This window comes from Nesoenas mayeri (genome assembly GCF_963082525.1).
Source record: "Nesoenas mayeri genome assembly, chromosome: 9".
Taxonomy (NCBI): Eukaryota; Metazoa; Chordata; class Aves; order Columbiformes; family Columbidae; genus Nesoenas; species Nesoenas mayeri.
This window is the reverse complement of record NC_137557.1, coordinates 19,202,622-19,227,795: the sequence shown is the minus strand read 5'-3', so window position 1 is coordinate 19,227,795 and position 25,174 is coordinate 19,202,622. Positions and strand designations below refer to the sequence as shown.

General features: G+C 43.9%; 1 protein-coding gene across 1 annotated transcript in view; it reads left to right on the top strand.

The window, feature by feature from the left end:
* Nucleotides 1–2,722: 2,722 nt before the first annotated feature.
* HS6ST1 (heparan sulfate 6-O-sulfotransferase 1) overlaps nucleotides 2,723–25,174 on the top strand; it is a gene marked incomplete at its 5' end in the record, with an annotated part of 170,437 nt that continues 147,985 nt past the window's right edge. Inside the window, one exon of the mRNA XM_080349888.1 lies at nucleotides 2,723–3,240. Within this exon, the coding sequence (XP_080206014.1) occupies nucleotides 2,723–3,240 (518 nt within the window). The remainder of the gene's footprint in view (nucleotides 3,241–25,174) is intronic.

Sequence of the window (25,174 nt, the reverse complement as noted above, 5' to 3'; positions counted from 1 at the left end):
CTGGAAGCACCTTGGAAATACCAGCAGTTCAGAGCAGCATATAGAATTAGCAGGGAAGGATTCCACAGCATTTGAGGAAAAATCAGAGCGTTGGCGCCAGAGCTTTGGTGTTGCGGTGTCTCCTGGTTTGGCTGGGGTGTACCTGTGTGGGTGGGTGGAGATGAGCAGGGCATGGGCCTTTGAGGTCTGTTTATCTTTCAGGGATGGTATTTTAGTTTGTTCTTTCACAAACTAACAGGCACTATATTTACCACAAATGTAAATCAGTAACGAAATCCACTGGAATATATTCATCTGTATAACTAAAGAGAAAAGCTAAAATGTTTTATATCTTACAGTTAAAACAATGCATTAACAATAAATAACTCATGTAACTGGAATGAACTTAATGGCTGATTTCTTCATAGTTGCCATTTCTAAGTATTTATACATTTATAACTCCAGGCGAACACATTGCAATCCTAAAATCTGCTCGGCATTTTTTATGCCTTGGTGTATAGTCCAACCGTGTATGTAAACTTTGTGTATGTGCCTGTATTTTGCAAATACTAATATAAATTTCAAACCTTTAAATTGGGTGTATGCTATGCTGCTGGAGTTAGCTGAACTTTGTGTGTAAGAATGACATCATTGTTTCTGGTGTTACTAGCCTACATGAAAAGAAGAAAATAAGAAGCAGACTTCTAAGGAAAATATCAAACAAAATAAATGGTTTGAACACTATATGATGCTTTTGGGTGCTATAAACATTTTATTGTTACTTGTTTGGGAAGAACTGCATAACTCACTGGGGCTTCACAACTTGTGAGTAATGCAGCCATCTCAAAATGTAGCAGATTTATCAGTCATGGTGTTCAAATGAAAATCTGGGATCTCATTTCCTCCTAAGCCCTTATAAATTTAACCCAGTGTTTAACAATGGCTCATCTGCATGTCTTTCCTTACACCTACGTAAGACACAACCTGTGTCCTATGTAAGAGTAATCCAATGGGAATATTTTAGTGCCAGAGTGCTAAAAACTAGTAACTTCTGTTTTCAAGAGCACGGTAAACTTAAGAAAACTGTCACTAATAGGAGTAAATACAGAATGTATGGTATTTCAGTTAGAATTTTTTTTGCTATTAATCAGCAATTGTTCATATTATTAACTCTGCATAGACAATACCTCGTGTCTAGATGAAGTGCCAGTATGACTGCCCCTACACTGAGCATCGCTGTGCTCTGACACGGGGCTGCATTTCATTCTCCATTCACAGGCAGCTGGCAGAGGCACCAGACAGTGATCTTCTGGGGTTGCCAGGACGCTTTGTGGAAGTGAACCCCACCTGCCCTTCAGCGCTGGGCTGACAGACCCGCTGTGGACGCTTCTGCACCTTCTGGAGAGGACTCTGCTTGGGTAAGCTGGTTAACATACCTGGCTGTAGCACACCAGCTGGCCTCTGCAGGTCCTTATTGCACCGTTCCTCCCAACAGCACCTCACCCTGCTGCCCACAGAGAATGCAGCTACAAGCCAGCGACCTGCCCGGCACCTCCTGGGTCTTCCAGTGGTTTGTTTCACTCATGAGACTGTATTGCAAATGATTTCTGGAGGATGGAAGGCTGCCTGGCAGCTCCGCAGGAAGCATTTGGCTGGGAAAGTTTTCTGTAGATAGCACCCAACTAAATTTGCCTCAACTTCACCTGTTGTTATTATTATCTCCAAATTATGTGGATGATGGCGTGCGGAGGCATCTTCCTGCACGCAGACATCATCATCATCCTCTGTGTGGCCAGAGCATCCAGTTGGAACATTGCAAGTGAAGGCTTGTGGTGTCCCATGTGGCGGCAGCAGCGGGAGCAGACACATGTGGGAAGACCTACTCCTATTTCCATGCAAATCTTCCTGTTCTTACTAACTGGTGTTGCAAAAAGGGAGTAGAAATCTCGCCCCCGGGAGTGCCGAGGCTCGCAGTTTGAGGTTATTACTGAGGTGGCATACACCGGCTGCCCCTGACAGCGACGCGAGCCGCGTGCTCGAGAGAGCCGCCGCCGCCCCGCAGCCCAACCGGCTCTGCAGTGCGAGTGGTTTAACCGCGGAGCGCCGGCCAGCGGCGCCTTCCCGGCGGCGGGCGCAGCTGCGGGCCGGGCAGCGGGGCCGGGCGCGGCTGCGGGCGGAGGCTCCGAGCGGAGCGGCGGCCCCGCGTGTGCCCGCAGCCGGCGGGCTCGGGGCGGCGCGGGCGGCGCTGTGCATGCCGGGCGCGGGGCGGCGCGGGCAGGAAGCGCTCGCTGCCGGCCCAGCCCAGCCCGGGTGCAGCCGGCGGCGGGGGCGGGCGCTGCCGTGCCGGTGCCGCTGGGGCTGGGGCACGGCGGAGCGCGGCGGCGGGATGGGGTTGGCTTCCTGAAGCGGGGGGTGAGGGCGGGAGGGGGCTGGTTTTTACGTTTCGGTCCCTCTCCGCCCCCCTCCTGCTCGTCTCTCTCCCAAGTTCGCCGCTGTGCCGCGGCCCCTCCGGAGCGGCTGGCTGCGGGCTGCCCCTGCCCCGCTCCCGGCGCTGCCCGCGGCGGGGCGGGCGGGGACAGCGGGGAGCCGAGGTGAAGGCAGGGAGCGGCCCACCGCCCCCGGGGAGGCTCCGCTCCGGGGAGCAGTGGGGGGAGGCGGCTGGCACAGGCGCCGGGTTCCGCCGCCCGCCCCCCGGCACCGCCGCCGTCTGCCCAGCGCCGGCAGCCCCGGGAGATGGTGACACATGAAGCGTGCGGGAAGGACCATGGTTGAGAGGACCAGCAAGTTCTTGCTGATCGTGGCCGTCTCGGTGTGCTTTATGCTTATCCTGTACCAGTACGTGGGGCCGGGGCTGAGCCTGGGTTCCCCCAGCGGCCGCTCCTACTCGGAGGAGCTGGACCTGTTCCCCACGCCGGACCCGCACTACGTGAAGAAGTACTACTTCCCCGTGCGGGAGCTGGAGCGGGAGCTCGCCTTCGACATGAAGGGCGAGGACGTGATCGTCTTCCTGCACATCCAGAAGACCGGCGGCACCACCTTCGGCCGCCACCTGGTGCAAAACGTGCGGCTGGAGGTACCCTGCGACTGCCGGCCCGGGCAGAAGAAGTGCACCTGCTACCGGCCCAACCGCCGGGAGACCTGGCTCTTCTCCCGCTTCTCCACGGGCTGGAGCTGCGGGCTGCACGCCGACTGGACCGAGCTCACCAACTGCGTGCCCGGAGTGCTGGACCGCCGGGAGAGCGCCGCCGCCAAGACGCCCAGGTACCGGCCCGAGCGCCTCGGCGCCCCGAGCCCCAGCCCGGCCGAGCCCCCGCCCGGCCGAGCCCTCCCGCCCTGCAGCCTCGTCCCTGTGCCTGCTGCTGCCGGGCTGAGCCCCGACCTGCCCCGAGCCCTTCCTCGGCCGGCTCACCTGTCCTCCCCGCCCGGCCTCCAGGCTGTGCCCTGCGCCTTCCCTCTGCCTTCCCAGCCAAACACGCTGCTCTTTGCCTCCCACGTACCGCGTACGCTGCACCCTCAGCACATGTTTTGCTGCTCTGACAGCCTGCGTGGACCAAGCTTATGTATTTGTGCCACTTACTCTCTTTCGTAAACACATAGTCTTTATGTCAGACCTCACTTGCCACCTTTTAGAACCCATTGCACCATGCCCTAGTCTGAAGCTTGCCTTTGGAGCCAGCCTTGCCCTAACGCGTGTCCCCTTTTCCTCCAGCTAAAATTGTTCTCCAGTGCAACTGAGGAGACCAACAGTCCTCTTGCTAACTCCTTTGTTTTACCGCCTTAGTCTGCCTGATAATTTTTTGCACGTTGCAGAAAATATCCCTTAAACGCCTTTTTTGTGTCTTCCTTGCTACTTATCTCGATTGGAGACCTGAGGTGAATTATTTTGGGGAAGGATCCAGCTTGTATATGTTCCTTCTGTCTCACTCATTTGTGCACCAGGAGGGAGAGAGAGCCATCCCAAAGCACCCCTCGGTGCATCCCCATTCAACAGCCGGTGGATTTCTGTTCTCTTATCCTATTATTTCTCTTCCTTGGTCTCTTTATCAATTATAAGCTTCAGAGGAATTCTCTATTTGAAGTACTCTGGTAAAGACAGTAGCTCATATTAAGATCTCTAAAGATTGTGTTCTTTTAACTTAATATACCTTTGTGTCTTTCATTTCAGAAGGCAACGTTTTTTTAATTGATGACTAGTTTTTAACACCGCACACACCTTCCTTGCCGTATCAGTATTTTTATTATGATACTTTGTAATGTTTACTTTCAAGTTTCATTCTTAAAGGTGTTCAAGATCTTATGCTAATATTTGGTTATGCCATATGCTTTATTTAAATGCGTATTCTTAATACCATACGTAATCCCTTTAGTGAAAAGTAGCCTTTAAGTAACTATGGTTTAGCATCATAATTGTTTTTGTTCTGCATTTTTTGAAAGCATTTTTATTGTCGTTTTTTTCATTGGAGCTGTCTGTGATTGCTGGGGTTCTTTATTGTCTCTGTCATGATTGCTGCTGTTTCCAACCCATTTCAGTGTTAGTCATCCAAGTGCTGTGCTCAGATTGCTGTCTTGCTGCCTGACCCAGGAGCAGCAAACGGAAGCCTCTATCTAAAGAACAGAGTATTGAGGCTTTCTTATGGTCTCATATTAATAAGGTTCTTGAAAACAGTAGAATATCCTCAGCCCATCTGGTTGCTGTTTGCATTTTAGTGAAGTGTTTTAAGGAAAAATGCACAAAGTTCAAACCTGATTTTAAAAAAAGAAACAAAAATTTACCTGTTTTGTGAACCTTGGCACTTGGCGAGCAAACCATTAACCTTATGTAAAGACCTGTGTAGCTTTATGAATTGTCTCAGTGCCTTGTGTGCTTCCATTGGCAGTTTCGTACTAAAATCTTCTAGATGTTTAGAACTGAACTGGCTCATCCTACTTAAGCAGTTGTTTATGTGTAGGTACCTGAGAACAGGGCACTTCAGGTTGTGAAGTAGCAATTAAATTCCTTACTGCAGCTCATAGGAAGTTTGGAACCAGAAGCCTATTGCCTCATCTCAAATGCTTGTAAATAAGATTTACGTGGTAATTTTTCTTGGAACATCAGAAACTATATGCTTCTTAACTGTCTTGATTTTTGGATATGCAGGAAGGCTAATTAATCTTGTCCCATTCCCTCATGTCTCTGCGTATCCAGAAATAGTTCTGCTTAATGTGGTCTTTTTACTTCCCTGAAATCTGAATTGGAACTTGGTTTTCAGCTGTGTGAGAACTATGATGTGGAAGTTTTAGATAATCTCAGGTTTATCGCCTTGGTCTGTTAAACAGAAACCAGAATTCACTGTTCATTGTATCCTGGGCATGGTTTTGGTACAGTGAACAGCTGCTGAATATTTTAATAATACTGTCCTGGGATACTGTTCTATTGTAGTGCAGGCCAGTTTAGTAGGGATCTTCTCCAAACTATTATTTATTAAGGAAGTTGGTAGTTAGAGACAGGCAATGCTTGTTTAAAACTGGATGGATTTTCTTTGTTAGAAAAAGGATAGTCTTGTATTAGGTCTGTTACACTAAGAAAAATATAACTTCTCCATTGTGAATGTCAGATCTCTTATGTTGAAACAGGACATAGTTTTACGTAAGGCATATGCTGGAGAGGCCACTGTTTTATGATGGAACTGAACTAAGAAAATACTGATTTTTCTCTTTTAAAAGAAAAAAAGAGAAGAAAAAGAGCAGCGTGCCACCATTCCGGCAGGGTTCACTCAGATTCTAATATCATCCACCCTGCGTTTTGGAGTACAGTCTTCAAACTCAGCTTTTAAAGCTAATGTACTAGCCTCCTCATTTACTACTAAATGCAAAGTTTAAACCTTTGTTCTTCCAGCTGTATGTTTATCTCCCAGAACAAAACAACCGACTTGTGATAACAAATAAATCTGCCTTCTACTAGAGAATGTTGGAAAGCATGAAGGTCATTCAGTATTGCCCACGTGTACAAATCATGAGCTTAAAGCTGTTAACTTTGTAAGGAATGCAGTTTTATCACTGCACAGTGCCCTATTGCACTACATTCCATAACCTGTGCATGGTACATAAATTTACAATGCAATTGCTCCTTTTATTGTTCTGCTGTTCTGTGTTAGACTTAATGATTAGGAGCCCTAGATTGCCAAAGACTGCAATTTTTTTTCTTCTTTGTTTCTTTCTTTCTTTTGCATTGATACAGCAAGCAGTTAGAGGTGGGTGTTTTAGTGCAAATGGGTTAGCACTCTTTAAAAAAAAAAATCACAGCAAACCACTGGTTTTCATCCCCCTCTCCCCTTCCCAGCCCTTCCCCACTAGTGACTTTCCCAGTTTTGTATTCAAAAGACTTCTGGACAAGCACTTCTTGAAGCAAATATTATGTTTTATACACAGCCAGTAAAAGAAAGTGAGTTGTTCGAGGGCTGTAAAACTTGGGAGTTGAGGAACTCTGAGGCTGGCTGTGTTTATCAGTCACTTAGCTGCAGTTCTCTTCATGGCTTTGGGAGGGGGCACGTTCCAAGATTTTGGGGATGGAGGCCTATTCATTCCTTGTACTGTTAGGCATAAATAACTGCTAGTAAAGACTTCTGTCTTTAAAAAAATATAGCAGATTGTATTAGAATGTGTGCTTTGAGTCATCGTGATGATGTTTCCCAAAGAGAAGGCTGAGTCGTTTCTGTGAACTACTCCCTTAAATTCATCTCACCTGAAACTGCAAGAGATCTAATCTCTTCAGTGGATTCTAAAATAAAAAGCCAAACTTTTCTGTCAGCTCGGTTCTGTAGTTTGACTTCCAGAATTAGAAAACTCCGTGAAACTTGTCTGTCTCCTGTGTTAAAGGACAGAGTGCAAGCCCTTCGAGGTGTGTGCGGTTTCCCTTGTTACCCCAGAGGAAAGGTGATTCCCTGCCCTGCTGGCTGCGTCCTTCCTGCCTGCTCCCAGCAGCAGGGCAGGGCCAGGTGTTCTGGAGCTGTCCTTGTAGGACACTTCATGCATGAGCTTGACTCTGATGTAACGTGCCACAGGAACAAGAAACCAAATAAATTACACTGAGAGAATTCTATGTGCATCCTCTCCCACCTAAAAACCAAAACCAAAACAAAGCCAAAACTAAAAGGCAGCCTAGGCTTTGTTGCTATCCTGCTGGTTTCTTCTGTCCCATGAAAACAAGAGCATCCAAGCTGGCTTTTCCTGAAGACACGTTATTCCCGTGGAGAGGACTTTAAGGCATACAGCTTCTTTAAAATCTCATTTATTGCATCTGCCTGTTGCTGTGGAGAAGGCATGTGCTCGATGCAGTGTAGGAAGGGCATAGCTGGTCTGTGCCCCTCAGCTCAATGCGTGCTCTGCCTTCTGCTGTTCTCTTTCAAGTACCAGGTAGATTTTTGGTTTAACTTTTTTTTTAATGAGCCACCTCAAGACACTAGTCTAAGCTTGGCTTTGGGTGTTTCTCTGCTAGTCTGTCATGGAAGTTTGGTTTCTGATTTCATCTATGGACAAAAGAAATGCCAAAAGTATTTCTTTGTGATTTGAAAAGCAGCGCACGCTTTCAATTTCAATATTTTCTGAAGATTTCATATGCTTCAGAAATAACAAAATTGTAATCCACATACTTCTGTGTAAGAAATGTATGGCAGGCTAGTGAAACCTGCTGTTAAACAGATCAGTCATAGTTTTACAATCTCTGATAAGCTATTTAGAACTTATGTTTTGCATTGTTTTATTTTTTAAAAGAAACAATTAACAGGGCTCAGCAGTTTGTTAGTTTGATTTTTCTGAAGTGTGAACTTTTCACAGCTTCCAACCACATCTCTGTCCCTTTGCAGGGATCTGTTCTTGATGAGGTTTTTATTGTACGTGTGCTTAGGATCTGCAGAGACGCGCTGTCAGGAGACCAACTGTTTGAGAATGAAAGGCTTTACCAGATCATTTCTATATTATTAGTGCTTTTAAAAAGCTTAAGCGTATAATTCTTTGTGGATCTGTGTGTTGGGAAATACCTGTCCACAGGGAGCAAAGGGCATTTTTTTCCACTCACCAGTTCAGCTCAGACTGGTTTCTCTAAAGGACTGGTGAGGAAGTTTCAGTATAAACTTATTTTCAGTAGCCTGATTGCTGTCTCCAGTCCTGAGCCTGTGTGTTATTTTAAAGCCTGCTAGTCTGATAGGAAACCTCCTGTGCACCCAGTTGTGCTCACTCATAAAACGAGGTTGGTCTTTCGGAGCCAAACAATTCAAAGGGCTGGGTAGTTTCTTAGTGAAAATCTTTACATTTGACATAGTAATTAAAAGTAGCTGAAAGTTGGAACTATTCAAATAGCTGCCTTAAGTTTGAGATACCGTGTTTATCTGAGCTTAAGACTTTTGGCTGGTACACCAGGTTTAATTACTCTTTCTATTTCTTTTCTTTTTTTTTGGCAAAGCAAAAGGATGTGTCCTTAGATGTGTCCCTGCTTGCGTGTATACTTAGACTAACCTGATTTTGCAAAACTATGCATTTGGCTGTTTTTCATTAATCTTTAAACAAAAGTTGCGTCATAACATTGTGATTTTGTTTTTCTGCTTAGATGTTTGCAAACACTTTAACCAGACCTCAGATTTTGCCTTTTTGCCCTTATCCTTTCCCACTCTAAAACCAAATATATGCTATTCTGATTAAAACCTTTAAACACCTTTTTTTGATCAACAATTCAGAAATTGTTACAAGAGCTGCCTTGGATTTTATTAATAACTGAACCGTATGCTTTCATATCCGGTCCCAGTGTAAGGACAGTGTTTAAGGAACGGTCCACTGCAAAGGCACAAAGGCTAATGTTTTCCACCACACTTGTGCATGCGAATTTCTTGAGGGTGGTTATTTAGTGAATTACAGTTTGTAGTATTTTGTGTGAAACATCTTGGCCAAACTGATGCCATGCTCTGTTTTCAGGGCTCTTCTTAATGGCCCTGTGCTGGCAGTTTGAAATGCCAGAGACCCTCTTCTCTGTCACTCGTTGAGCAACTTTAGCATGTGTATCTCTTCCAAATTTGTGTGATGTTGAGCCAAGCGGCCTTATGAACCTAATGTCGTATCTTGAAAGAAATCTGTGATTAAGGAAAATTGTTGTGATTTAAGAAAATTGGAGTTTGTTAGTGCCGTAGAGGCTTTCGATGAAAAATAACGAGTGATCTGCAAGTGTGTGGATTCGATGTGGCAGGATGGAAGAGCTACAGGATTCCCTGCTGTGGCGGGTTGGGTGTGCTGAGGCCTCTAACCTGCAGCAGCCTGGTGAAGGTCTTCAGCTGGATATGAGGATGTGAACTGGAAGAGGTCATATTACCTCTTAAGAAAGCACTGCCGCAGGAGATTATGTTATAACTTGAGGATGATTACTGTGCTGCCTTCCCTCTGGGCCATCTGTTTCTTCTAGGGAGGAAGAAGAGATTAGCTTCCTCTCGTGGCCTCTTCCTTCGTTGATTTGCACAGTTAGAATTAATGGGTTTGTTCAGCAGAAGCTTTGGGCTACCTGTTGTAGAAATTGGAGGAGAGTAACCTGGGAGCTGTTTTCTACAAAGTCATTCATGGTATGCAGGCCTGGAGTTACCTAAGAAAACTCCTTTGTGAGTTCATTTCGTAGGTGACACTGATGTGTCTTATTAGAGTCCTATTTGTATGCAATGCCCACGTTCCTGGTTCTCATTGAAGTCCTAGATGACCCGTTGCCAATGTGTTCCTAACCCAAACCTTAGTCACAACAGCCACAAAAGAACCATGATAGAGGTTAGTCGAAGGGGTTGTGGCTGTGGTATCCTAGTTACTTTGACCTGGAAGAGTGACTGTGCAAATAGAACACACCTGATCCTAAATTCAGTCAGGAAAATCTGACTTATCAAGTGTTTCACACATGTTCTAAATGTCCCTACTGGACATCCTGCTGTCTTCACAGGTTATGGCTTTTGTACATCTCAGGAGTGGGGAAGCAGCATGGGCGATTGCCTTCAGTCAGTCATAGAACTTAGGTCACCTCTTTGTGTCACTTTATTTTAAGCTTCCAGTTATTTGGCAGCAACTTTACCAAATTTGTGGTAGTATTGCTTTAAATCAGTAATATTTTGTCAGTGAACATTTGGATTTGCATTTGCTTTAGAAAGCCAAAGTGGCATAGTCTAACTCCACAAAGCTTATCTTTGTTTATGCTTGTATTTCCAGAAAGTATTAGAGCAGAAACTTTCCATTGCTGACTGAAACTGGGCTTTGTCAAGCAAGGATGAAGCATGGTCTTTAATTCCTAATGATCACAATTGTGATTGATAGCTGCCAAGTCAAGATATTTTGATGGAGTCTTGCTTGCTGTGGATGGAGGGGTATGATACTTAATCATCACAAGCACTAAACAAAGATGTTGATGATAGTGTGTTTAAAGAGGATCTGAAGCACAGGAGGAACATAGAGCTGAAGTAGTCTATTAAATTCTCTTGTTTCTGAAATGGTGATTCAGCCTGAAATAAGTTGTAAAAATTCTTGACATTTCCTAAAGGAATTAAAGACGAGGAAAAAATAACCACTAGCATGGATTCAAGGCTGCACAGTTTCTGTAGTCGCTGTTTGATGTATTTTTGTTCACCCTTCTATTTCCGTAACAGACCACTCTGCTGAAAATCCAGCCCAAGAATCTCTCTGAAGAGTCCTTTGGAGATTATTGCCACAAAGACACAAAGAGCCTTAAACACCCCTGTGCTGTAGCATGTCAAGTTTCAGATCTGAAGAGGATGCTTCAGCTAGTCTGGTGTGGCAGTGCCGAGGGAGGAGCTGTTTACCAGCGCCTGGCTGGAGCCTCAGCTGCCTCCTGGATGGAAAAAGTGTTTTCAGGAAAGGTCCATGCAGAGAGAGGTCATCAAACAGAAAGCACATCCTATGCTTAGTAGCATTTAGTCGTTTCTACTTGTATTAAATGGCATACATCTATTCTCATCTCTGTGCTTGTCCTCAGAGTGTGATATGTTACACTGAATGCTGCTTCATCCCCGCAGGCTGCTGGGTAGAGCTGAGGACATGAAATTCTCCGGGGCATTTCTGTTCCGAGGAGGCGTCCAGAAAGGATTAAGAGATGCCTCTTGTCCACCTCTAACCGTAACCTGCATTTCTTAGTGGTATGAATTATATGGTTCTGTCACCTGTGTATTTCAAAGCTTCTTACAAAGTATATAGTAAATAGCACCTGGTGTTATATTAATTTACAACTGAAAACAACTCCTAAGTCCTCTGTCTTACATCTGGCTTTGACCTTAAATCTCAGACTTACATGTTAGTGTACAGACCTTTCCTGCCCAGTGACTTTGTCTCTTTCAGAAGCGACTGGTTTCTTAGCATGTTATTACTCCTTTGCTCTGCACTTCCCTTCCTTCCACCCTATTAATGGTAAATTCTACATAATAGCTCACCTATGTTTTTATAGAGGAAATATTTCACCATTTCCTGCCAATTTAAACAAGAAACAGTGATTTTCAATTAACTTTTTATGGTCCGACTCTGTGTTTTGCTTCATAACTAATCTCCAGCCTTTTAAGCAGAGATTCTTTGACTACACCTCGCTGCAAACTGAAATATTGTCATTCTTTGTATGGAGCTCTTCTACATGAGGGGGAGACCTCTGAGCTTCCTGAGCCGCCCTTGGATTTTCGTTTTTAAAATATACCGAATTTCCTTTTTCGTTAATGTTAATCTTAAAGTACTAATATGACAATTTAAGATTTTCTGGCCAAACAACATTGCTTCTGGATAAGTGCTGAAGAAGTAAAAGTGTTGCCTTCTAAAAACTCCTTCCATGTATTGGAATCGCTCTACATTTTAGCCTTAGTTCCTGTGTTAATTAGACATATGCATGTAGAAGATACTTGATTACAGGGAAATAAATAGTGACTTCAGGAAAAAGATGTTTTGAAGAGCATGCATTGTTCTTTTCTTTTTATTTTATTGTTTTATTCTTAAACAGCTTAAAGGAAAAAGCTTTTTTTTTTCATTTTTCCTCTCAGGTCTCGCAGAAAATTCAGATGTCCAAACGAATACGGTAAAAATATAACTGACTTTTTTGTTTAAACTACCATCTCTTGCTGCCATGACCCCCTTGCTCTCAGTAAAGATTTTAGTTAGGATACCTGTGACCCTATATCAAAGTGCTGGGAAAAAAATCAATGCCTGAAAGCCAAGACAAACAGCAGCAACATGCTGACTCGCCGGTTTGCTGACAGGTGATGCTTTCCTAGCGGAGATGAGGAAAGAACAAGGAGCACAAGAATCACAGAGTATAATCATAATCAGTCAACCGTCTCTCCTGTTAACATGCCTTAAATTGTAAAAGACAGCATTACCTTCTTGTGTTCTTTGCCTCTTTCTTGCCGCCTGTGCCTTTTTTTAGGTCTTTGAAAGAGAAAAGGCAGATGTGACTTGGGTGGTTCTGCAAGGAGGAAGATTGAACAGATTTATCCTGGCTGCTGAGGCAAGTACAGGAGGGGTCATTTAGATGAAAACCCACATTAAGGGCATTAGTTCACCCATGGTGTGCGGTACAGGAAAGCTGGTGCATGTGCACAGGAGCCCTTTCAGATAAGGAAATGCTGTAGAATCTTTTCTAGGCGAACAAAACTGGAACTTCTTGTTCCAAGCATCCGAGTGGAGTTTCCATCGTTGATTATACTGTTGTGTTTGGTGTTTTTATTTGCAACACATTCAAAAGAAATGATCTTGAGCCTTTTTTTTCCCTGAAGTTTTCCTTTGATTTATTTGACCAGATTGGTTGTACTCCAGCACTGTGAACCCCACATGTTCCAAAATAGGAAAAGAATATCCCTGTGTCTGTTTTCAAATGCTTGTTGTATCTTGAGGTTTTTATTTGGGGTTTCTTAGGGAGGTATTGCTGTATCAGGACGAGGGTTGTTTTCATGACTTTTACTGAACTGGGTGTTTATGCAGCTATATGTAGCAAACACGTGGTTGTGAAAGGAGTGTCTGAGGTTTGGGATAGAAGAAAAATGAGATAATCAGTCCATGCCTGAGGATGAGGAAGAAAAACCACACATACCTTTTACTGACTAGGATTTTCAGGTATTAGATGGTTTGTTAGTTATCAGTAAAGCTTTTTGTTAGATAACTATGAAGTCTTTCATCTTAGCGAAGACATAGTTCGAATTTCTTACCTTTGCCTTGGGAGTTCTGTAGGATTTGATGCTGAAACTGTGTGTAGTTTTTTAAAGGAATAATATTGCACTGTGACATGCAGGAAAAATACTTGAGAAGTCTAGTGTGAATAAATACAGTATGTGAGACAACTAGTTTAGTAAATATTAAAGGCATTTGTCTCTGGCTTCTAAAACATATTTAGATCTTTAACTGCCAACTGTTAAGAATATATTTTTGTGATATAATTTAGGCAACTCCTTGGAAGAATAATTTGGCATGCTTTGTGTAACTTTTTAACTTTTTGCACAGTGTGTTAGCTGCCTCGAGATAACCAAAAAGGTCCTGGATTTGCTTTCATGTAGTCTGAAGGTTTCCCGTGCATTAAAGAAGAGAGATGTCTTTTCCTGAAAGCCCAATCAAAGCTCGATGGAGGTCTCAAAAATTAGGATTAGTGCTTTGAAATGGGTTAACTTGCAGTGGCTGTGATGTAGAAGTTTTAAACAGCCCTTTTCTCAGATTGGGAAACAGGTTCTAGCGTGCCGAGCCAGGGGCACGGTGAGCGAGGGGACCGGCCTGGCTGAACGTGGTGTTGCAGGAGGGAAAAGAGCTGCGTCTCCTCAGGCTTTGCTGTCCCGGAGTGTCCAGCTGGCTCAGGCCGGATCCCTTTCACAGGCCTGTCAGCCAGGTGTTGGTACCCATCAGGTCTTCCTTGAATTTCTTTTTCTTAGAAGCGTTACTGAAGGTTGCTCTGAATTCAGCTTATAGCAGTGGTTCTTATCTAGGTGCTAACCTGCCTATGGCAGCAGTTCCTGGGAAGAAATACTCCTGAAGTTCGCTGAAATGTTTCCACAGTGCTTATGGCAGTAGCTATCAGCAGGAGGAATACACTTGTTTTGCCTGAACCTTAGCGATTCATTGATGAGAACAGTTTTCTTTACTCTAGTAGGATTTTCCCAACTGGAAAGCAGTAGGAAATTGTTCATCCCGCTTCCATCCCGGCAAAAGACCCAGCCAGGGGTGTGGAAGTTGTTTATTACAAAATCTGGGTTCTTGGCCATGTTCTGAGGTACTTCAGGGAAGCTGGCAGAAACTGTTGTTAGCCGGGCTGTCTGCCCCAGCTTGCTCGGGCAAGTTTTCATGTTTGTTTGACAGTGCTAAGTCTGGGTTATGCACACTATTTGCACAGCCAGCTTTCATGTTGCTGATCTGTAAGGGGATACATGCGTGCGTGGGGAGTGCTGGGCTCTGTAACTGTTCAGCACAGGTTTTATATTCCCCCTGAATGTTTGAGCTTTGAGGTGCAGGGGTTGCTTCTGTGGTGGTGCCGGGGTGAACCATTTGTTGTTCTCCAGCCCATGTCACCAAAGCCCTTAGGAGAGTGTCTCCTTGGGCACTGGCCCAGCACAGCAGCATGCAAAGGAAGCAGCACCAGCAGCAGACTCTTGTGCATAAAAAGGGAAGATTCTTGTAACTGGATGTCAGTTGGTATTTGTGAACAGCCCAGGCATCATCTCTAAAAGGCAGCAGACAGCTCTGTCTACTTGTCCTATCCAGGGAAAGTGTTACCTGCCACCTGACATAAATTATTTTAACAGTAGTTATTTTTTATTGTATTATCTGTTGAGTGTATCACCTTGGAGATCTTTTGAAACAGGAAGAAATGTTTGTATCCCATTAGTTACCCAGTCTTGAAACCAGGGATGACAAAGCTATTACCTAGCATGTCAGGGCTATTGTTCTTGAAGAGCATATACATGGGATGTGTATGTGTGTGTACTCTGTTTCTTTGGATTCCTCTATGGTGTAACTGCTAATCCCCATGCCATGCTGAGCTGGGATATTATGTGTTCTTTTTATAAACGCAGGAACAGAGGCAAAGGTTAAACTGCTTGCCATGGGATACGCCAGGACACCAAATCTAGGATTACAATATGTGCACATCGGGTGCTTGCCTGTGTGCTTGCACTGGTAGGTTGTGCCTGGCCACAGGAGGGTTGTACAGCACAGTCTGTCCTGTCTTGGGATCTGCTGTAGGAATGAGCTTGGATGGGATTGCATGATAAGGTAACTGAGAGAAGCTTTCCTGTCACTCAGACGCTATAAATAAAGATCTTCTAAATCAGTTTTCTAAATATCCTGAAACAAATGCAGAAGTAAATCTTCTTGCAGGCTGTCCACAGTATGACTGCTTCCATTTGGAAATAGCTTCCCCCTGAGACCTCCTCTCAAGAAGCAAGCTTGATGAGAGTGGTTTCTCTGTGCTTTAGCTGGTGGTGGAGGGGGAGGACTCGAGACTTGAGGTGTAGTTGGACTGTAATAACAATATAAATCACAATAGGAAGGGTGCAACTGCAATTTATAAAACTTGCTGGGTGATCAATAGTTTCTCCTGTGTAGTGCGTGGGTCGCAGTTGGATATGAAAAAGCTCCGGTTGTCAGTGTAACACCCAGTTGGAAATCTTGCAGAAGTTGAAGGATGGATTCTTTGAACATTTGGGACATGTGGGATGCTTGGTCTGCCAAATACTTCAGGCAGGATGAATCCACTCCTTTCCTAACTAGGATATTTCCTGACTTCTGAAGTTATTTGGGGGATTGTCGTGAAAAGTCTGTTTTCTGGATTGAAGCCCAGCCAATCCCAAATCTGGAAATAACTGCTCATGAGAATAAAAAACCAGTTATATTTGTCAACTATGCTATTGTGGGTAATCAAGATTTAGAGACTCTAGTGTAGAAAGGATCTGAGAACTGCTTTCTCTTATGGAAGTCAGTAGAATTACTTATATACCAAGGAATTTATATGGCTCTTTAGTTCTTCTTTTCATGGGAATATGTGTCTGTGTTGAGATGGTTGTGAAAGTTTAAACCAATCCAAGTTAAAACAGATGCAATAAACTCAAGCAGGATGCTATATGTGTGTGAACCATGACATCTTGAATTGTTCTGAAAATAGTTTTATAATCTGTGCAAAAAAGCCCCTGGTATAGATCGGAACCAGAGCTGGTGAATTCCAAAGGTGTCAGCTATTAAGTTCTTGGATACTTCGGGATTTACTGTGTAGTGCATAGTGCTGTAATATCCCCGTCTCGAAAAGAAAAACTCTTTCATGTGAAGTGGTCTCTGTGGGGTCAGTGGGGAGAGGATACGAGGGGAAGTGACTGGGCGTTAACAGCTTCCCGCAGGACAAAGCACAAACAGGCCTCCCTTCCAGCAAACCCGCTTACTGCGCCTGGGTAGGAACTCTGAGTCTTCGTGGATTTCTGCAATTAAGAATACAGGCCTTGTGCTCCAGAAAATAATTAAGCAAGTGTTTATAGTGGTGAGGGAACTCAGAGCAGGAGCTGGTTATACCAATTCATTCTGGTTATTGGCCTTTCTTCCCCCTTCCTATTTATAACTCATTTAAATGTGACTAACAGCTAAAGCTAGAATTATGCTACATGTCGCTTTTTTTTTTTTAACCTGCTGAATGGTGCAAGTAGAAACAAAGGCCTAGATATTTAAGCTCCCTTTAAACTTTATAAAAGCTCACGTGCTTCTAAGCCATGCTTTTAAATCACACCTCCAAGCCTGTATGGAAAGCTACAGGCAAGCTTTGATAAATCCATTCTTCATTCTGTTGAGCACCCAGCTGGTGGTGTCGCAGGAGAGTATGAGAATGGTGTTTGTAAGTGCTCTGCTTGGTTAGAGATGGAGGTGGGACCAGTGCCTTGAGGTCGTGTAAGGAGATATCTGGAGCTTTTTGCCCCCAGGTCACTAGATCAATGCAGAATATACTTAATGTTCTAAAAGCTCACGTCCATCTGGTCAGTACTTTCAACACTGCTCTTAAGTGACAGATGTGCTCTTTACGAACGGAACTGTCTGCATGACACTAAATAGACCCTTCTATCTTTTGCAGTTGTAGTTGAGTGTGTAAGATTGAATTAAATAGAGGAACTGAGCTACATGAATGGCCGAGTCATTAACGATGTTGTGAGGCGTCCTCTGATTTCATCAGTGAGCGTCTGCCATGCCAGTGTGCTCTTCTGCTCCTTGTATATAAAATAGTGGTGATAGAATGGGACGCAGGTACACAGTACATCACTGATATAGAAACATATCTAGAGCAGTGTCAAAACTGCAATCCTGACCTCCATTAATCATTTCACTTCAGTTCTGTGACACAAGGAACATCCAAAGTCATATCCGAGTGTTTTTTGGACACAAGGACCAAAAACGTTTAGCTTCAACTTACTCAGGTTAGAAAACTTGCCTCAAGGGCACACAGAATGGGGACTGAGAGAAACTCAGCATTTGAAATGAGACTTTTGGATATAATTGCAGTGGGAGTCACTTAGTAGCTTGGGCAGGTACTAAGGCCTCTTACTTTTCTTTGTGTTGTAATGACACTATACAGCTCTGAAGAAGTTTTTATAGACAGTGAATTGTAGGCTAACCCAGGAGACAGGAGCAGCTTTTCTGTGCCAGCTGGTAGGAAGACAGAAAGAGACACTCCATTGGGACCAGAAATAAACATGAATCTAGGCGTCAGACAGGGGGTTCAGCTTTCTCAACATCTATATAGTTTTGGTTCCTGTTTGTATCTGGTTAGAGTTCCCCTGGTTCTGGAGAGGGAGGTGTCTGAAGGCCCCGTTAACAAGTCAGCGCAGGGTGTGTGTTGCTGGCAGGTCCTGGTTCTTGCTCTTCTGCCATGGCAAGGTGGGGTGTTTCAGCCTCGCTGCTGGTGGGTAAGCTGCTTCACACCTGCTGTGCGACAAAAACATGCCCATAGTTTTCATGGCGTAAGTGGCTTGCTATAGATTTACGTGATAACATACCTTCAAATATTACGATGTAAAACCTGTTGTGTTTGGGTGGAGAGGAGCTACAGTACTACAGCTGGTAGTCTGCCTCTGAGGGGAACGTTGGTGAACATTGGTCATGTTCTTGAGACAAAATACTTGCTGTTTCTTTTGCTTGCCACAGTCTTTACCAGAGGTGGGAACTGTGCCATCAGTGTCAAGAGACGGGGTACAAATATTGCACAGCCTCCATGTGTTAACTGTGTTTTTCACACACTGGAGCAAACATACTTTTAATTTATTTTTTTTTTTCTCTTTTAACCACATGGTGTCATCTCCCTTTCCCTCTTCATCTCTAGTCCTCTGCATCAGTGAAAGAAAAAATTAAACACAGGCACTCAGCTCACTCTCAACCTGAGAGAGATGGAATTGGTTCATTTGGCTGGAAGCCACAAAGCTAAGTGAACCTGTCATAGGACTCTTAGCCACTTATGCGAAAAGTCTGGGTTTAGTTTCAACAATTTAGTAATGAAATTCAAGCAGGGATAGCAGTTGTGATTCAGGGTCTCAGGAGGGGTCCACCGAAGGACTTTGTTTCCAGCTCTGGAAGCCCTTGTGGCTGGGGGTGAGCTCGGCACTGGGCTGGGGCTCATCCAGCTGCCGGGAGATGGGGGGTCGTGCTGAGGAGCGATGCTGTGGGACTGATCTCATCTAGAGTGGGCAAAAGAGGACTCGGGTCTGACAGAAAAAAGGCTTGGGCTGCTCATGCATACTTGTGGCTCAGAGCAGCTGGTTTCACTGGCAACGAGACACTGTGATGCAATAATCTGTATCTGGCCTTGCGTGGCAACACTGCTTGGGTTATGTGCTGCATCCCATTGCGTCCTGGTAGAAGAGGAAGGCGGCAAGAGGACACTGGAAGGTACCCTAGTTCACTCCATTTGCCTTCAGGCTTTTCTGGCTTGGTTTTGCATGGCTTCCGTGAGCTTACGCTGTTATTCAGTTAATTTGTGGAGTGCAGTCTCAGGTTGTTTCCTGGGTTTGATGAATCCGCATCCAGCTTTCTGTGAACAGAGAGATGTGGGAGATTTATATTGTGGGAAGCTTGGATGGGCACCACGCATATCCCAAAGGTTCCAGAAAAGCAGATTTGGAGCAATGGCTTTGAAGAAAAACCTTCTCGTTATTGGTTGATCTTTATGAGAATTGCTGTACATGACCAGGCTGCTGCCCAATTTCTAAGCTTTTTAGGCCTGTCATTTTATGGTGCATAGGCATAAAGTTTAGTGTGATCAGGTTCAGCAGCTCTGATACCTATTTACCTGTGCAGTCAGTCCTCAGCAAGAAACAACCAAGGTGTCCTTCAGATTCAGGAGTTTGGTTTTCTATTCATTGGCTTTTTGAGTAAAGAAAGAGAGAGTGATACTGTCAGTAGCAAGAAAGTTTCCTGCTTATTGTAGTTTAATTGAGGAATTTGAAGGGGTGGAGTAGAAGAGCATGTTTTATTCTTCTGTCTCATTTTTGTCTCCTTCAGAGAACAGATGTTGGAGTTCGGTTTATGTCATTCCAGTGCTAAATACTTGCCTTCACTTCAGCAGCAGCAGTACTGCAAAAAAAAGAAAAGACAAGTTTTATGCCATGCCACAAAGCACATATGAATTACTGCACAATGTTGACTTGCATTTCTAAATTTTGGCAGGAAATGAGGCAGGAAATACTTCATTAGAAACCTCTTCCAAAAAATCTATAATAACGCAATTTAATTATGTTGGCCAGGGGCTCTGGAAAGGTGCTCGAGCTTCCATCCAGCAGTGACAGCATATCTATATGTTTTGCCAATTGCGGCCTCTTGCCCCGTGCGCTGACATTTCAAGAGAACAGTCAGTGTTTGCTGAATGCGAGCATGGAGGTGGAAACAAAATAGAGCAACATTTTGAGCTCCAGCTCAGTCCAGTCTGGCAAACAGCACACACCGCCCGTTCCACGGGGATTTGTGTGTTCTGGGGAACGTACTGGACTAAACTGTAATTAACCATTTGCAACATGAGTCGTGGTGCCCACTGTATGAGTCCGTTTATCTGTATAGATATGAGTGTAATGACTCATGTTGTTCTGAAGCTTTTCTGCATGCTCTCCTCTATGAGCAGTTCAAACTATGTACAGAAGGCGTCACCAGTGCTGGGATAACATTCTCATTTTTCTGCTGAACTCTCTGCTGGTGTCAGTCGTCCTTTCAGAACCCAAGGGCACAAACTGCTTCAAAGGTACCTCAAACTAAATGGGCAGGAATCTCGTTAATTTGAGTCTGGTCCTGGCTACTCCTCAGTTATAAACATTTATCTCTGTTGTTGCTAGGCTGTTAACAAGAAATGCAGACCTGGGATTTAGTTTGAGTAAGTGCCATTTGAACCTTACTTATAAACAACTAGAAATAAACCTGCCATGCTGAACAGAAATCAGACATGTAATTCCTTCTGAGGTATCTAGATGCCTTGATATCTTTTCTGCAGGTAACCTAAGGGTTGAGAACTGAGAGTTGCAGCCCCTGTCTTCTCTTGAAGGTTGTTTCTCTCCTTACCCGTGTTACACGGTTTCATTTTTCAGTGGTACTCTCCTCCTTTCAAATGTGTCTCTTGCTCTACTGGTTGTAACTTCACCTTTAACAAGAGGTTGTTCTACAGGACATCCCTGTAAAGCAGACCTGATCCCAGTGCTGCTTCTCCTGTTAGGCATGAGTTAAGGTCCTCAGAGCTGACCTAAGCCAGTCATGGTCTAAAGATGGAGACTTGGTAAGACCGTTAAAGAGAAGTATCTAACAGTGAATTACAAGTTCCCACATCTTCCTTTTGCACTATAGTAAATTGACATGGAACAGCCTAAGTCTGAAATGTTCAACTCTTGCCACCCTCCAACCTAGAGTGACTGCATGCAGACTGCTGGCAGTGGTCACAGGCCCTTGCTAATTCCTGAGCTGTGCCCAAATTTTGTTTGTGAGATCATTGACTGGCCTGGACCAAAATCACACCAAGCACCAGCAACTAACAATGGAATAGCAGAATGTTCTTCAGGTGGCATAATTGAAGGGTGTAGTTCTCCACGCATCCCCTCCCCACTTTGTAGTTGTCTATCATCTGCAGCACATATTTAAAGGATTTAGAATGGAAAAGCCACGTTATCTTGTCTGTATCCCCCACTGCCATGTGGCTGTCCCATACCGGTCAATGAGGGAAGCAGCCATCTGTTGGAAACTGGAGACGAGTCACTGAAGTGGAAGCTATGATTAGCATTGCCTCTCTTTTCTGGCTCTACCTCTCCTTATAAGGAAAATTAGAAGATTGTAGCAGTTCTAGAAAACTCTCAGAGTCAGGTTTGGGGTTTCATTGTAGAGAAAGTAAAAGCGGCCCAAAGGGGCAAAGTTAGCGTTAGCTTCTGCAGTCCAGCACCATTTCTGAGGTTTGGGAATGGATTTATTTTCCCTGACTTTGAATGACTCCTTGCGGCTTCTCTTTAATTCAGGTGAAGGACGGGCACACTGGGCCTTCTCCAAGTCTGAGTCACAAACAAACTAAGCAGTCTTGATATTTTTTGTAAAACAGCACACTGATACAGTCTTCAAGTAAAATGATAATAGGGCAGGAGAACCCAGGATGATGACAGAGTTGCTCCATCACTACTTCTTCCCCCTTAACTCTCTGTCAGGCATGCCTGCTTCTTCCTCTGCTGGAACGTCTTTGATTTTAGAATAAGGAAGGAGGAACTGGGAAGTTGTTTGCAAGTGTTCAGACTGTTTGCAACACTCAAGAATCAGAAGCTGGCCTGGAACACTTGATGTCCTGCTCTGTGGGCAGCACCTGTGTGGTGGGATCACGGAGTCCTCAGTGGAGCTCAGGCCCTCAGAGCAGCTCACAAGCACCAAGTGACCCCAGACCTTGTGCCAGGCAGCAGAATGCCCCTTTCTGGCCCATCCTTGGGCCGCTCAGGAGGCACAAACAAATATCACATTGTTACCTCTGCCTTTTTCTCACTGTTTTAATACCTGTATTTTGATACTTGTTTTCGGATTAACTTTTATTGTATGCAAGCCTGTCCAAGGAGCACTGGTGCATTGGTAACAGAAGAGCTGCTTCTCTCACAAGGGTTTTAGTGAGATACAGTGCAGTGTGTGTGAGGATTGCAAACATTTTAAATGCATTCTGTGTCTGCTTGTATTTCCTTGAGACACTGGCATTTACAGAGTGGGTGTGATTCAGCTTCACCTTTAACTTGGCCCAAGCTGGATGTGTTTTAGCAGAAGCCAGTGATGTAACCTTGCTGCTAATAAGGAAAGAATAGGAGTGGCTATAACAGGAGTCATTTTTTCTAGCACCCTTGGATCACACTAAATTCCATTAGTCCCGGTGCACGTTTCATGGAGCTCAGTTCTGGAGCCATCCTTTTCTGCTCCTCTAGTTTAGGAGGCAATGACAGTGTGGCTGCCTGGCACCATGGAGCAGCACAGCTGGCACCTGCCTACTTACTGATTTTTCCAGAGCTGTGCCTAACAAAATATTTTATAACATCCAATGATCAGTGCAAGTGCACAGTAAAAATCCACTACATTTCTTTTTATTTCTAAGTCATAAAAAGAAAAAGAGACGCATTATATGCTATGCATATATATAACATACATAAAATTGTGTTTAAATGGGAAATGAGCAGCTTTCCTCATCTTTCCTAGTGTGTTATTGCAGAAGACCAAAGGTCCTGAAACAAGTGAGGAGGGGACAGGAGGACAAGCTTTCCTAACAGAAGCAGCAATGTTTGCTGCCTGCAGCTGTGTCTAGTTTTAAATCTAATCTATGAATTTGTTGTCAGTGGAACAAAATTATCGTATCACCCTTGGCTAATGCTTCGATAACCAAATGAGTGAATATATGCAGACTTTGAAATGAGCTACAACATCCACAAGTTGAGAGACCAGAAGCAGGGAGCCTAATTCAAGTCTTGAACAGCCTATACAGGAGCTGATCCAAACAAGGAGTGCTTTGGTGGGATCCACCTGAGACTTGTAAACTACATCTGGGAGACAGAATGAAATCCGTGGATGTTTTCACCTTCTGTACGGTCTAGTGGGGAGTTTTTCATGGTACTTGTAGGTAGAAGCTGCTGTTTGTCTGTCTGGGGGCACATATTTTCCAAGCCTACATCAGTGACAACTTTTTGAACAGTCAATGGCTCTGTTTTTAACAGTGCCTTTGCCTCAGTTTATTAAAAACTCTGTGCTTCCTTTCTCCATCTATCAAAACAAGGTGATGGTGAGCAAAATGAAGGTTATTGTGTATTATTTCCTACCTCGTTTTGAAAGCCTGAGTCAAGGGTTGTTGCTGTTGGAGGGCAGCAGGGCTGCAGGCTCCGTGCTGCTGAGCTCCGCTTGCTTTCCAAGCCAAGCTCCCGGAGGCTTCGCTGCTCGTTTGTGAGATGGGATTTTCTTCCTGAGGATGAACAAAAGGCATCCCGCCTATCAGAAATGGAACTAACGTCTCAAAGCGTTTATGACAATATATAGATTGTTAAATGAGGTCACAGTAATCTTTCTGTTGTGTGATACTACAAATAGGGTAGCGCGGAGAATAGTGGTGACAAAGGCCCAGACACATCTTTAATTTTAAAGAGATTAAGTTTGGGCCCATTTCACTTTTCTAAGCTTTGCATACAATATTAAAAATTAATGTGTTTCATCTTGGTTTCTTAAGAAGTACACAATTCTAATGTAGAAAAATAAATTGTTAGAACTAAGAACTACCATTTTGTAATGGCAAAAAAGTGACAATTTCTTGAAAAGAGGCATAAGAGGGACTGTTGCTTAGTGAGCACTTTTTTCAAGTTTAACAATTAGGAACAGTGGCTTAAAATTCTCTTAAACTTTTCCTATCCTTTCTTTTCTGTGGCATTCTGGAGTATTTGCAGCTTGGAAACATACATTAGTAACGAGTTGCAAGGAATAATTTGACTTTTATTTTTACTACATTTTCCTTGCTATTCATAGCATATCATAACATACACAGTTTAACCTGGTGATGTGTTTTTAGGCAGAATTACTACTGAGAATAGACTTGGACTTATGCCACCAAAATCACGGTAAGCTCATGTTTTTTCCTGCCTTGGAAGACTGTGGAATATCTCACAGGGCCAAGCCCTTAATAATTGAAAATTGTGGCTGCATAAATCAATTCTTTTTTTTTTTTTCCCTTTAATTTCCTTTTCATTCTCTGAAATTGTCACTTCATATTGTCTGTTCTGTCTTTTGTCAATCAGTTTTATACATGAAAGTGTAAAGTTCCACTTATGCAGAATACTTGGAAGGAAACAGGACCCATGTATTCTTCCCTGCTCCAGTAAAGCCCTGGGATAACCCTTGGGGTTTTCAACAGATGCCCTCAAAGCAGTAAGTAATGCTAATAGGAGAATCACAGAATCACAACTGGGAGCTCATCTCTGAAAGGGCAAGATAGGTAACTCACAGGTGACTCTTATTTTCCTGCTGCATCTTCCCTACAGGTCTTTGTTCTTAAGACATTTGATTTTCTATAGCTAAAAGGTCAAGGAGAAAGATGCTCTCTAGCTTTTCCATTTGTTTTCATACAAAAAGTGTTTGAGCCATAGCTGAGTTGCTGGTGGATTCGTAAAGGCAACTTTATTTTGCTTAATTTTGCTGGCCAACCAGATGCATTAGCTGGTAGGAGAGAATAAAGTTGGTGTTGTTTAAAATCAAACTTCTGTGCAATTTGGTGATCTTGGCCCTGTATGTCCTATGAAAGTCTTGGTATTATTGAATGGTCCTTTAAAGATCTGCTTTATGGGTTGATATAATACTTACAATTCAGCAATGGTCAGTGTAAGGAAGGGAGTACAGACCGTGAGCTATTAATGTGGTCCTTTTGAAATAAGAGTTTTAAGAATTTAATATGGAATGAGTTGGACTAAGAAATGGGAGGAGGTCGAGAGAAAAAACCTGGCAGAGAAAATGGAGTAATTGCAAGTGGATACCTCGCAGGTCATCAGCAAAAGCTGGCTTATCTTCATCTGTCACGGCAGCTGCTTCTGTCTGATCTCCCCCCCATACCAGTGGTTACTGGGGGGCTCTTTGGGTTGAAGAGAAGTCACCCAATAATTTGAAAGCAAAGCATATTAAAGAAGTGAATGAAGTGTCTGTGTGCATATATAGATGATTATATTTATATAGTCAGAATACTTATATCTGT